Here is a 14,287-nt window from a genome sequence, read left to right as displayed (position 1 = left end):
AACTTTATTAATAAAACTGAATGAATCAAAGCTTGGAAAAGTATGGATATATTCCCAAACATGATATACAATAAGCTAAAAAAAGTATTCTCATCCCAGGTTAAATTTATCACTAGAACAGAACCTATTATGGAATTTGTAGTGGCAAATTCACACAATGAATCAGATGTGACAAGGTAGGAGAGGGGCCTACCAATGCCAAAAAAAAATAATAATAATAAATAAAAATAATAATTAGAAAATATTATAAGAAAAAAAATCAAACTTTCACCTGACTATTTAAAAAATTTGTAGTCATGATATAACTATGTGTACTATTATATCATGATATAACATGATATAATAGTACACATAACCAAAAAAGGGACAGAAAACTAAATGCAAGGAAGTGAATGATATAAAATGGAAGTCATTCCACCAGTCCTTATCTGAAGTACATAGAATTAAAATAGTGACAGTATGTTTATCAGAAACATTAAGAAAATAATCCAAAATAATAATATAATCATTTATTTTCTTCCAATCACTTGTTATTTCCAAGCTTATTAAGCAAAGATTATGAACAAAACATTGATAATAATTTCTGGTTTTGTTATTGTTTTCCAAGCTGATCATATAACTGAAATACTTGTAAATCACATTATGATCTTGGAAGAAAGTTTTGATTAAAAAAAAAAAACAGCTAAATAAAAATAATTTAATTATCATTCAAATTAAGTGGATATTGAATCCAACATTATTTCAAAGCCAAATAGAGAAACTACAAGAGTTTCATGCCAAATATATAGAAACTATATAAAAGTTTTGGCAGATACAAGCATACACTAACCTTTCGTGACAGGACAACTCGCAGTCAAGGTGAAGTAAACTCCGATCACTGTCCTCAATATTTTCCCATAATGTAAAACACATCTCCTAAGAGATGTATGATGTTACACATTATGGGTATCCACTTAATTTGAATGATTTTGCATCGCTGAAGTGAAGCCTTTTGGATCTCTTTTTAAGTAATTATTGGTGCCTATTGTAATGTGACACCTTTTTTGGCAGCTCATATGGTAAAGTATAAGTTCTGCATCACTTCAACCTTAGTATTATGGTCTGGCTCCAACTGATGAGACCTCAAAAAAAGGGTCGAAACCGGTCTGGGTAGTGACCTCCTCCATAATGTATAACATCATACATCTCCTAAGAGATGTGTTTTACATTATGGGAAAATACTAAGGACAGTGATCGGAGCTTACTCCACCTTTACTACGAGTTGCCCTGTCATGAAAGGTTAGAGTATGCTTGTATCGCCGAAACTTTTATATAGTTTCTATATATTCGGCATGAAACTCTTGTAGTTTCTCTATTTGGCTTTGAAATAATGTTGGATTCAATATCCACTTAATTTGAATGATTTTGCATTGCTGAAGTGAAGCCTTTTGGCTCTTTAAGTAATTTAATTATGTTAATTTACACGTTCATTTAACTGCATTTGAACATCGAGCATTTAACTAAGTAATTTAGCTGTTTACTAATGTTTATGGCAGGTGTACATTATCATTGTAAAAATTAAAATTGTACTCAAAATGTATCTTTCATGAGTTGAATGCTTTGTTAATATTTCAGAAAATATAAATATTCTTGATAATGTACAAGAGCTGCTTTGCATAAGTGTAGACAGCAACTACACACAATATTTATAGTTTCATTTTAGTGAAAGTTACACAAAACAAGTAGCAAAATTTTTCATAACTTATGAAAAATAAATTCTATGAACTGAAAAAGTAACACAGTTTGATAAATTTATGAACTAGGCCTCATATGGATTATTCTGCACACATATGGTCACCTGTTTTTCATGATGATGAGGATATGTTAGAAAGGGTCCAGAAAATATTCACAAAGGTGGTAGCTGGTCTTTGGAATGTGGAGTATGAAGGCAGATTGAAAGAATGTAATTTGCAAAGCTTCGTGAATAGGAGGAGAGAGAGGTATGTGGTTGACACAAGTCAATCAGGGGTTGTTACAGGTTAATAATGAAGAAAATTTAATAGGATGGGGGGGGTGAACATAGGGGGCTGTCCCTAGAAACTGTATAAGGAGGGTGTGAACAAAGGAGTGAGAAGATTCTTTGTATGGAGAGTGCTTGGCAAGTGGAATTGATAATGATGTTATGAATGGAAAGTGGAATTCATTACCACTTAATAAGTTTAAGGCAAGGTGTATGTGACAGTGTGGAAAGATCTGATCCCCATGGAGGACATATGTTAATAATAATAATAAGATTCTTGATATGTATCCTCAAGGAGTGTACAAAATGATAACACATTAATGCTAACATTCTAACAATATTTTCCCTTCAAATTAATATGCTTCTAGGATGCAGGCAAAGAAAGAATTAATTGACAGTTTCTTAAAAAAAGTGGAAGCTGTTGTTGGGAACACTTTATAAAGACTGTTCCAGAGAACACAGGTAGACGGGGGAGGGGGAAAGAGGAAAGCAGGTTTAGTTTATTTGCAGCTGAACTAAAAGGATACTGAGCACCTGCAGCTTGTGGTTTAACAGTCCCAGTGCAAAGCAGAAGAATGATGGATAACAATTCAGCAGAACAGCTTCCACAAAAGTACTGCAGTAAGGACAGAACTGTAAAAGACTATCTATGATAAGTGAGAAACAGATCATCTATCAGCCTAATTGCTCTCCTCTGGACAAGAATTTTTAAGGCAGGTTTTGGTACACCATCACCCCAAACATATGAATATGCAGATTTGAGATTTGTACTTAGTAGCCAGACAAGTAGAAAAATTGCATCTGGAATGGAAAAGGACTCAGATTTATATGAAGCTACTGAAGAATGGTTGAGCATTGTAGGGTTTGTTAAATGAGTAAGCGAAATGGAGTGTACGGTTATCAGCAAAAACTGTGGACAGGATTACTTATCAATGAGAAAAGGTCATTTAGATATAGAAGAAAATGTAGGTGACAATACAGTCTGGGCACTGCATTGACAGAGAAGACTGAAGAGAGAGAGAGAGAGAGAAAGCCATTCGATATGATATGCAGTGAATGACCATAGGAAACAGGCTTTCCAATTAGTGTGTGGAAAAGAATGCAATTCGCTGAATGGACCTTAACACAGGAGTCAATCAAATGCTATGGAAATGTCAAGAGCAACAACAACTTTTATCCTGGATCATGCACCAGGATGATCCAGGATAAAAGATCTAGCATGGATTTCCAGTGGCAGAATCCATAATGGTGGTCATTAATTACCTAGTAGGTCTTTATGTAGTGAAGTCGATTGTTAATGACCTTTTCCATTATTTTGGAAAGGGCTGAAATTGATGCAACAGGTCAGTAATTTTATGACAGACTTATCTTAATTTTCTTGAAACAGATATATATGCTTCAACATAATGAAATAGGCACCAGCTGAGTGTAAAAGAAAAGTAAAACAAAAACAGGTGTGAAACACCATCAGGACAGGAAGACTTTAAGATCTAGGTTATTTAAGAATATTCTGATGAATTTCTGTTGAAACACTAGAGGTGGATGAGAGGAGGTAAAGTGAGATGGTGTTTCAATGTTGATCATCTAACAACTAGTAGGTCTAGTGTGCTTTTTTTCCAACTAGGAAGATATTCTTTTGCAATGGGAATGCTAGTTGGTAATATCAGGGATTGAACCAGAGCCCCCCTTCTGTGGAAACAAACCACACCATAAGAAGATAGAATTGACAACTGAGAGGGAGGCTGTATAATTGTATAATTTGCACCACTTGTCTGTTAGTGTTCTAGCATGCCTAGTTACAAGATACCAAGGAACAGGATGCTTGGTATCCTGTTACTTTATATCTTTCCTTAGTAACAAGAAAAGATGAAAAACTAGATAGTGAATTGAAAATCCAGGACAGTTTCTCTACATCCCTTATAGACAAAGTGAAGGTCTTCTCCAAATTACGATTTTATCTGTTAAACAGTCCCATCCATTATGTGTTATATAACATCTTTCATGGACTGTTTCTTTACTATTTTTAAGAATAAGAATACAAGAAGAATTAACTGGCATAATAATAAACAATTTTTGCTAAGTATCCAGGACACACTCAGTAAAATTCAAATTAAGCAAGTTTAAGTCACAATAATGAAGTTTCAACAATGAGAATGGTTGTTCATTCATCCATCCATCCATTTCATTTGACATAAAGAGATCCCATATGATCACTCAGATGCTCGGTGATGTGCCACACCAGTCCTTGCCAGGTTGTCCTGTTGTATGGTTTTCTGCAAGCTTCAACTCTATGAATATCAGTCACTTCAGACACATAATCCATCCATCCATTTCATTGATGATGAACCCCCTCCTCTTTTCCCCAGAACATTACCTTCTGTTACTGTTTTGAGAAGTCCTCCTTCCATCCTCTCAATGTCCTCCAATTCATCCACATTGGCCAGGTGAGCTGAGACTTCTGCCTACTACGTAAGGCAGACTCCTGCTGCATAAGACAAAATGAAATAGCAAAATAGGAAAGATTCAACCCTAGTCCTTGAATACTCTAATAGCATTGGGGGGAAGGAGCAAGAAAAAAAGAAAGAAGGGGAGTGACCATACATTTTTTCATAAGGAAAACATTCTAAAATGCTCAGCAGGATATTCTTGAAAGTCCTCATAATGCTTTCCAATATAATTGTATAATTTTTTATCATATAATTTACCTTTGGACTAAGAAAGAATAATAAAATAATTTTGGGAGTAAAGTTTTTTTGGTAAAGATACTAAAATTTGAAAACTTGCACTCTTAATCAGCCATGGAATCCTATGGATAGAGATGTCTTACTCCATTTAAGGGTGTTGCACAGCACAGGGGTGAAATTTGCTGTTTGGCTTTGTGAACAATGTGAAGTACAGATTAGCTGTATTTTTTTTTGGGGGGGGGGGGGGTTAAGGATAACGTTATGGACAAATATTTAGGGGGGGGAATGCAAATGGAAAATAGACAGACCATAACTTTATGCTTTCTCCAAAGTTGATTTTCGTATATTTCCTAGATTAATTTTTTCCTAAATACCTATCCATATCCACTTGTAAAAAAACATGAAATTAACTGCATACTACATATTTTACATGAAGCCAAACCGTGTTGGGCACGGCAAACATCCATACAATTCCATGACTGTTCAACCTCAAATAGTGCAGTTGTCAAAGTTCAATATCTTTACTATGAAAAATGCCAAGCGCTAAAATATTTTTGTGGTTCTTTCATAGTTCAGAGGTAAGGAATTGTCTGTCATGAAAATTTTAAAATTTCCAGTGAATGACCTAGTCTAGGCTGTGGCAATTTTCACAACTCATAACAGAAAGGATAAATGCTGTTTATCCTTATATACAATTTACTCTTGAAATGAAAAAGTTTCATCATCTATACATATATATATATTTTATTTATTTATTTTTTTACCTACTTATTCTTCACCAGCCAGGTAGAAGTCTTCAGTTTTCTGTCTTTCAAAAGAAAACACACACACACACACACACACACACACACACACTGGACTGAACATCTTCATATGTTGGATTAAGGCAGCTTAAAGCAAGGAAGTTGGTGTTGTGAACATTAAAATCTCCAAATACAATGGCTTTGTTATTAGTAAAGTTGGACTGAAGAAAGTCAATATTTAAAGAATGGTTACAACAGCTGGCAGTCTTAGGAGTCACTGAAACAGCAAATGCATAAATAGGGCAAAGAAGTTTTAACTCTTCAATTGGCAACTCCCTACTGTGGTATAGGTATATTGGTGTATGAAGATATAAAAACAATACCATCTTTGAGACAAAAAAAAAAGTCAAAGTATGCATAAACAAGATTAAGGCTGGAACTAAGACCATATATTTATAAAGTGAATATGGAAAGTTTTGAGAAGTTTACTTCCTTTTTTTTCCCCCTCTACATGTAAGCTATTGATCTTTGCTTGAATTTTAATAATTGCTGTTCAAGTTGAAATTAGAAAAGATACAGAATATACAATAATGGATTCTTGACTAAATGATAAACGTGGAGAATTTCACTTGGCTCCTCTGCATACTGGCATCTGAAATGCTCTCCTAACATATCACTACTCCAAGTCCTCCAGGGAACATCCAGCAAAATAATGGCAGCAAGTATATTTGCTATGAGATCTATAAGTTTTCCTAAAGCATTAACATCCAGTATGCCATCTAATTGCACAGACACCTGCATGGAGTTCTAAAAACTCATTGCAGGAGACCAAACTATCAACAAAATATCTATCGTACCTACCTGAAACTCTTTAAACAGGTAAAGCAAACAACTCAGGCAACCCATTCCATTCATTCACCACTCTCCAAGCAAAAAATCTAGTCTTTATGCCCTTGCTAACCACACTCTTACCCAACTTCCAGAGATGACCTCTTGTTCTGCTTCCTATAGCAGAGTGCTGAAACATTTCCCTTACATCAATCCTAATTAATTAGCTTACGATAATAAAGTGACCATAAGTCCCATATGAAATCTTATAAAACCCTTAAGTAACTTAAATGTTTCTATCATACCCCCCCCCATTTTTTTTTTTTTTTTTTTTTTTTTTGCAATCCACAAACTCTCAATCTATCCTCGTAGGGAGCATTCCACAAACCACTCACCATCTTGATCACTTTCTTCTGGATCCTCTCCACCATTTCCTCATTTCCAAAAAACCTAATATGTTCAGACCTAAGCACAGTAATCCAGATGTGGTTATATTAAGGCTTTATAAAGAAGAATGATAACTCCCTTATCTATGCTTGTTAGCGTTTTCTTCAATAACACAAGTAATCCTGTGAGCTACCCTGGCTACTTTAGTGATATGCTGGCTAAATTTCAACTCTCTACTACTAATTACCACCCCCAAATCTCTTTTGAGAGTGGTAATCAATTTCCTGGAGTATAGTTCCCACAATCTGGTACACAACTTGTAATCTTTGCATCCCAAAATGCATAACTTGACACTTTTGCACATTAAACTGACATCCATTATGTCAGTTTAATGTGCAAAATTATGTTGTGCCCATACTCTCAGTCTATTCAAATCATCCTGTAAGCTCTACATTATCTTGATTAACTATCATTCTACCTATCTTTGCATCATCAGCAAACAACTAAATATTTCCCTTCAAATTATTTCCTATATCATTTATATACAAATTAAACAGTAGTGGTCCAAGCACAGAGAACTGTAGCACACCAGTGGCCACCTGCCTTCTCCTGGATTCCATCCCCATTTGCTGTAGTTTGCATAATAAAATTCCATGTGGTATGCTGTCAAATGTCTTTGCATAATCCAGCAGTATCATGTAGCTAATCCCTTTATCCAACTCAGCTGTCACCCTATTATAAAAAGTTAATAGATTATTAAGGTATGACCTACCTTCAAAGCCATGCTGCCCCTCAGAGTATCATATTCTTATCCACCCATTCCTGAATTCTTTTTTTGACCAACTTTTCTAATAGTTTTACTACAACTCCTGAGATACCGATTGGTCTATAATTTGCTACCCGACTTAATACCCCCCCTTATGCAAAGGAATTAATTTGCTCTCCTTATACTCTCTTGGGACTATGTCAGAGCTGTGACTTAAATAAAACAGCCTAGTCAAAGGCACTGCCAGCTCCTCTGCACATTCCCTAAAAATGCAAGCCAACATCCCATCCAAACCCACAGCTGTATTTGCATTCAGACTATGCCATATCCTAACTTTCTTCAATTCACGAACCTCTGCATTCACATCAGCCCCAGTTGCCTCTGTCATAACAATATCTTCACACTTGGATGATGTACCCTTGCAAAATTATCACTCAGTAGCTCAGCAAATTCATCTTCCTATCTGCACTCACTAAAGTCATCCTTCCACAGTCATTCTTCCTCCTACTTGCAACATAACAAAAAAAAAATTCTTTGGGATTTCCTTTTGCCTGTTTGGCTAATTTCTTCTCATAATCTGATTTTGCTTACATCACCATGTTGGTCGCCTTTCTCCTTATATATCCTCTACAACATTTTCATTGTTTGCAGCTCATGCTTAATGATACTACTCATTCATCTAACTATTACCCAATTTACCCTCCTGACCTTGGGTATACGTTGTGATATTGCTTCCTCCGGATATACCTTGACTACCCCACATGCACTGTGAACATCCTTCCCTTTCAGAACTTTATGCCAAGCTGCTGCTTGGCATAAAGTACTGCTGCCTCCCAAGAATAATCACTGTAAAGCTACACTGTCAAAAGAGAAGTAATGTTGTGTCCCTCCATGATGTCTGATATAATTCTGTAAGCATCACTTATACTAAATGCTGAAAGAAATGAGTGAAAAAAGTGAATAAAAAATCTTTGCTTCAGAGTCCAAACATGAGCTCAGGGATATCTGAGATATTTAAGCTTCCAAGATGCTTAAATATCTCAGATGTATTACTATGTGATGAAGCTCATCTACCACCAGGAAGGGACTAGTACCATAAAGGCTTGGTCTTTCCTAGAGATGTTGATGCAGCAAAGTTCCTGCCTACATTAGTTTACTCCTAGACAATTTCCTCCAGTTTAATGTTTTAATGCTTGCTTTAATTGGCCAAATCATATGAAGATGTTGGCAGAGGATTTGGTTTCTGCAGAAAAACCAGACTTCGAAGTTTGAAATACTTTACTGGCTTTATTTTTAGCAGCTCTGTAATTCCATGTATAACAATTTGGATTTAGAATCAAAATAGAAAAAAAAAAAAAAAACTAATGCTTGAGTTAACTACATTGCAAAGGCATTAAAATAGAGTTGGTGTGCTACAATTGAATGCATGAAGAAATAAAAAGTTGAAAAGAATTAATGTTTCAAATTATGTATTTTAACAATAAACTTTTATTGTAAAAATACATAATGAATTACTTTCATATGAATTAATGCAAAAAGAATAACTTTTGATAAATCAGAGTGTCAGACAGGGATGTAGCTTATCTCCAACTCTATTCAATATATACATATATTGATCAGATTATTAAAATATGGAAAACAACAATAAAACAAGGTATCCAGTTAAGAACTGTTATCAATACAATGCTGTATGCAGGTGATCCAATTATATTACAAGAAACTGAAGATGACCTTCAAAAATTAGTTTACGAATTAAACAAAATAAGCCAAGAATACAATTTAAAAATTTCACAAAGAAAAACAAAAGTCATGGCATTTCAAGGTTGGGATCATGTGAGATCAAAAATAGTTATAGAAAAAATAACAGAGCAGACAACACAGTCTAATTATTTAGAATGCATAATAACATATCTAAAATATTGATATAGATGAAAAATTAAAGAAATTTCAGGAAATCTGTGGAACAATTAAAAGGACACTAAATAAAAAAAGACGAGAAACTCAACTAAAATTTTATAAAGTAATGGCCACTCCCACTCTGTTATATGGTTCAGAAACATGGATGGTTAAAAAGAAAGATGAAAGTAAAATACAAGCTGGAGAGATGAGATTTTTAAGAACAATTAAAGGATGTACAAAATTGGACTATATAAGAGATGAAGACATCAGAAAAGAACTAGATATTTATAACATAAATGAAAAGATCAAGGAATATAGAGAGAAATAAATGGAAAGAACATCTATCTTGTCAGTGGTCCTAACAGGCATTTAAGCACCCACGACCTTTCCGAGTATTCTTGGACTTCACAACCATAACTCGAGGATAAAGTGTTAGCCCTATGGCTCCCAGTGTGTCTGTCCTATGTCTGTAGATGTGTGTGTGTGTGCATTCATGGAGCCTGCTTGCCTGTTCTGGAGGACAAAAAACAAAAATCTAAGTTTACAGGTGAAAAAAAAAAAAAAACCTGCCTCCGTATGAGATTGGCTAATTCACCTTTCATCGAAAGAGACCAGATAAAGTTCCTCACATCACTGATGGGAATCTAACCCAGGTCTTTCCAACCAAAGGGCTCTGTCTATACTGACCGAGCTATGGAGGCTCAGAACACCTATCTAGGATGGAAAGAAATTGGCTACCAAAAGAGGTGAATAGATATAAACCAAAGGGAAAGGGAGAGAGGAAGACCTGTGACAAGATGGAAAGACCAGTGAAGCCAGAACAGACAATTCTTAATTCTTGAAGAGAAGAAGAAGAAGACAATAACTTTATACTGGTAATACTATCAGTTATTACATATACCGTACTTTATTTCTTTCAATGAAGAACCCAAAAAATCATTATTTAATTAATTCTGAATTATTCATTTTTTACTATCTTTGTATTAAAGTAATTTATTTCAGAAACACATTAATAATATAGCTTATGAAAAAAATAAATTCAACTTGCAAACACATTTCCAAGAGCATTATGTTTGTAAGTAGGGATTTGCCTTTATAAATATGTAGTACTCACAAACACAATTTATAATGTTGTCAACTTACCCTGCAGTCTGTCTGAAAGTATCTGTACCACCACGAGAAAGATGTCTCCTGGTATGCCATCGTGATAAAGGTTCATTTATTCTTCTTGAGGAAGGACCTGGCTGTGACTGATTTTGAGAAGAAGTTCCATTATCACTACTCACACTGTTATTCTGATGCTCAGGATCAACTCTCCTTAAAGCTTGTAATACATTCCAGAGCTAAAATAAGACAAATTAAAATGTGCATTAAAATTTTTGTTTGAAAAACTTCAGGAATTCAGATTAAATCATTTTTATCTACTCAAATTCAGAGCTTCTCTACCCTCATTCTTCAACCAACTAAATTAAATGAATCTTCTAGAATTACTTGAGATTTCAGAAGTAGAAAAGTAGAGCTTTATCTATTGAATTGTGATATTTTTCCTAAAATAACAGCAGCCAAGAACACTGCATTCCACACTATCACTAATGCTTAAGTGGATCATATTAATTTCAATAAAGCAAAAGAATAGCTTTTTTGGCTTTTTATGTTTACCCTGAGAAACATATCTATATGAAAATTGAGCATACATACTAAAATATAAGCAGCGAAGTTTTTCTTCTAAAAGAAACGTAATTAATCTTTTTTTTTTTTTAAATGCGAATCCTATTCACAAAAGTTTATATTCTATACTGCATTAGTACCATGGATGGGCTATTTCATTGTTAAGTATTTTTGCTTTCTTTTCACCGCTGATGTCCACCAGGATGTGTGTGTTTCCTTTTCTGACCTCCCTCTGACCCTGAACAGGTCTCAATGTTCAATCAACTTCTGTGGTCCTGATCTTTAATGTTATCCTTTTCTGGAACATATCTTGGTTCTCCTTTATTTTTAGTTTCTGTATGGCTTCCTGTCTTTGTTGCCTTTATGCTCTTCTTCTTCTGCTTGATTATCATCACTACAGTAAGTAATGGCAACTACCAAGTTCTGATTCTCTCCTAAGATAAAATAACCTTACTCTGTTTCATCCTTTATATTAACAGGATCATCTGGAAGATACATACAGGGGCACAAGTTGTACTACACCTCATCATGGCAATCTCACCATTACTCACCAGTTTAAGTGATGACCCTAGCCTGGATACTGGTGGGAAAAAATAAAATATGTCAACAGATAACTGACTGATATTCACTGGGAGTAATTACCTAGAATTCTGTTATCTGTAGGTGGGTAGAGAAAATTCCAAGGGTACCAAAATTTCATCACTAGTCAGTTCTAATTTTGAAAAGCACTGGCTTAGTGCTGGAAGAATTCCTGAATTGTGACATCCTATGAGTCTTATTCTAGTATCTATATCCACGATATGGGTTGGAGAACTATTTTGTCATAAAGATAAAGAATGAAGATGTCCTAATTAGCAACATATTCCAATTGTTTGGAATATGGAATGTAATCTTTTCCAGATGGAGAGCAGTCTGAAAAGACTTCATATGAATTCAAATCTTACAGACTGAAAATTCTCAAAATATCAATCCATTCTCAGTCAAGACAGAGCATATACAACCCAAGAGTCCAAACAATAGTTCTCAATCTGTATAATTCATAAATATCCTAAATCAGCCAAGTTGGTAACAAAACACTGAATTTTCAAACTGATGTACTTGAGAGTTGATGGAAAGCTGATGAAATCCATTTTCAATTCATGAAATTGAGTATATACAGTCCAAGATTCCAACAACAGTTCTTAATCCATATAATTAATAAAAAGGAGTCAAAGTCAACCAGTTTGTAACCAAATATTAAAAATAAGTGAGAACTTCAGGCCACGCCACCGGCAATCCTCAATTCCTGGTCCATAGCACTACGTAGCTCTGAAACCTATTTGGTAAGCACAGATACCTAAATAAGAACAGCACTGTAAGCAATCACAAGGAATTTGACTAAATTTCTTTTTATCTAAAAACTGACATATCTGCTGAACAAGCATATTTAATGGTGAATTTTGATATTATATCATAATCATCATCATCATCTTGAGGGTACATGGAATCAAATTCCTGCCATGTACCCTCAAGGAGTGTACAGGATAAGATAGTACTACATGAAAAAAATTACATCACTACTAACTTCCTATCTACAATTTTCCTCCAAATCAGTCTGTTACTTGTCAAGACTTCAACATTATCAGATCTTATATTTCTATCGTCTAAGGTACTTTGTACCGTATCAATCTACCTATATCTTGGTCTTCCTCTGGGTCGTTTTGCTGCCAACCTGGCAGAGAACACTTGTTTTGCTAATCTTTCTTCTCCCATTCTGTTTAAGTGACCATACCACCTGAGATTAGCTCTGCTATAGTATTCCTGGATGTTGACAATGTTAAGTTCTTTCCTAATATCCTCGTTTTTAATATGATATTGCCATTGATGCCATCTGTTCATGCTTATAATCTTTCTCAGGACTGTCATATCTGTGGTCTCTAGTCTTTCGTCAAGTGCTTTACTTCTGACCCAGCTCTCAGATCCATAAGTTAAAACTGGTTTGACACCTGTCTTGTATACAGCTAATTTACTATTCCAACTAATTTCTTTCTTATTCCATATGAATTTATTCAATTGACTTCCTACCATACCAGCATTGCTGATTCTGTTGTCTATTTCTATATTTAATTTACCATCTTCAGTAAAAATCGTGCCTAAGTGGCTGAAATGTTTCACTTGTTCCACAGGTTTTCGTTCACAACACAGTTGACATTTTCAATGATTGTGCCTATTTTCATTGTCTTTGTCTTTTTATTGCTGACCTTCATACCATATCTATTACAACAGCTATTCAATTTAGTCAGAGAATCTTGCAGACTTGTAGCGGATTTATTTAGAAGTATAACAACATCCGCATAAAGCAAAGAGCTGACATTAACATCTCCAATTTTGATATCATGTTTAATACCACTTTCCTTCATAATGTGATCCATATAGATAATGAATAACAGAGGGGATAATGTACATCCTTGTCTCAAACCAGATTTAACATTAAACCATCTTCCTGTACTTCCTTCAATTCTAACTGCTGACTTACAACTCAAATAAAGACTAAGTATTGCTTGATATAATGCCCCATTGACACCATATAACTGTAGCGTATTGAATAGCTTCCTTCTTGGCACCTTGTCATATGCCTTTTCCAAATCGACAAAACTTAAATACAGATCTCTGTTATATTCCCATGCTTTCTCGACTATTTGTCGTAAAGTGAAGATCTGATCCTGACAGCCTCTATTTGGCCTGAATCCAGCTTGTTCTTCACCAAGCTTTTCTTCCACAATTCTTCTCAACCGTTTCTCAAGTATACTTGCATAGATCTTGCCAGGAACACTCAGTAGGGAAATATCTCTGTTATTCTCACATTCAGTTTTATTTCCCTTTTTATATATGGGTACTATGAGAGCTCTACTCCAATCATCAGGAATTCGTCCCTCTGTCCAGGCTTTCTGAACTATGCAGTGCAGCCACTGTAAGACTCTTATACCACAATACTTCAGCATTTCTGGTCGAATATCATCTACTCCTGTTGCCTTTCCACATTTCAAGCCTTTGATGGCTTTTTCTACTTCAAGTATGGATATGTATTCCTGACGGCATTCCTGGTCAGTGTTTTTTACCACTGTGCTGTCATCGCTGCTTGTTTCATTTAGCAGTTTTTCAAAGTAATTACTCCATACTTCAAGGATATCTTTTTCTCCCGTTTTCATGCCATCTTTATCATCTCTAACTCCTTTTACAGCACTCTTTCCTCTATTCCTAAGCTTCTTCAACAACCTCCAGAATATTTTGCCACCTTCTCGATATTTATTTTCTATATTCTTGCCAAAGTCCT

The 14,287-nt window shown here is 34.9% G+C and overlaps 1 protein-coding gene across 1 annotated transcript in view; it reads right to left on the bottom strand.

Moving 5' to 3' along the window:
* The window catches only part of LOC150100559 (E3 ubiquitin-protein ligase RNF115-like), a 157,614-nt gene that overhangs the window by 74,793 nt on the left and 68,534 nt on the right, over positions 1-14,287 (bottom strand). The window contains exon 4 of the mRNA XM_090401734.1: positions 10,450-10,649. Within this exon, the coding sequence (XP_090257860.1) occupies positions 10,450-10,649 (200 nt within the window). The remainder of the gene's footprint in view (positions 1-10,449; positions 10,650-14,287) is intronic.

The sequence above is a fragment of the Typopeltis vanoorti genome, chromosome 12, assembly GCF_054136105.1.
Source record: "Typopeltis vanoorti isolate ZY-2024b chromosome 12, IOZ_Tvanoo_1.0, whole genome shotgun sequence".
NCBI classification, from domain to species: Eukaryota; Metazoa; Arthropoda; class Arachnida; order Uropygi; family Thelyphonidae; genus Typopeltis; species Typopeltis vanoorti.
Note: the sequence above shows the minus strand (reverse complement) of the source record. Positions and strands in the feature narration are given on the sequence as shown.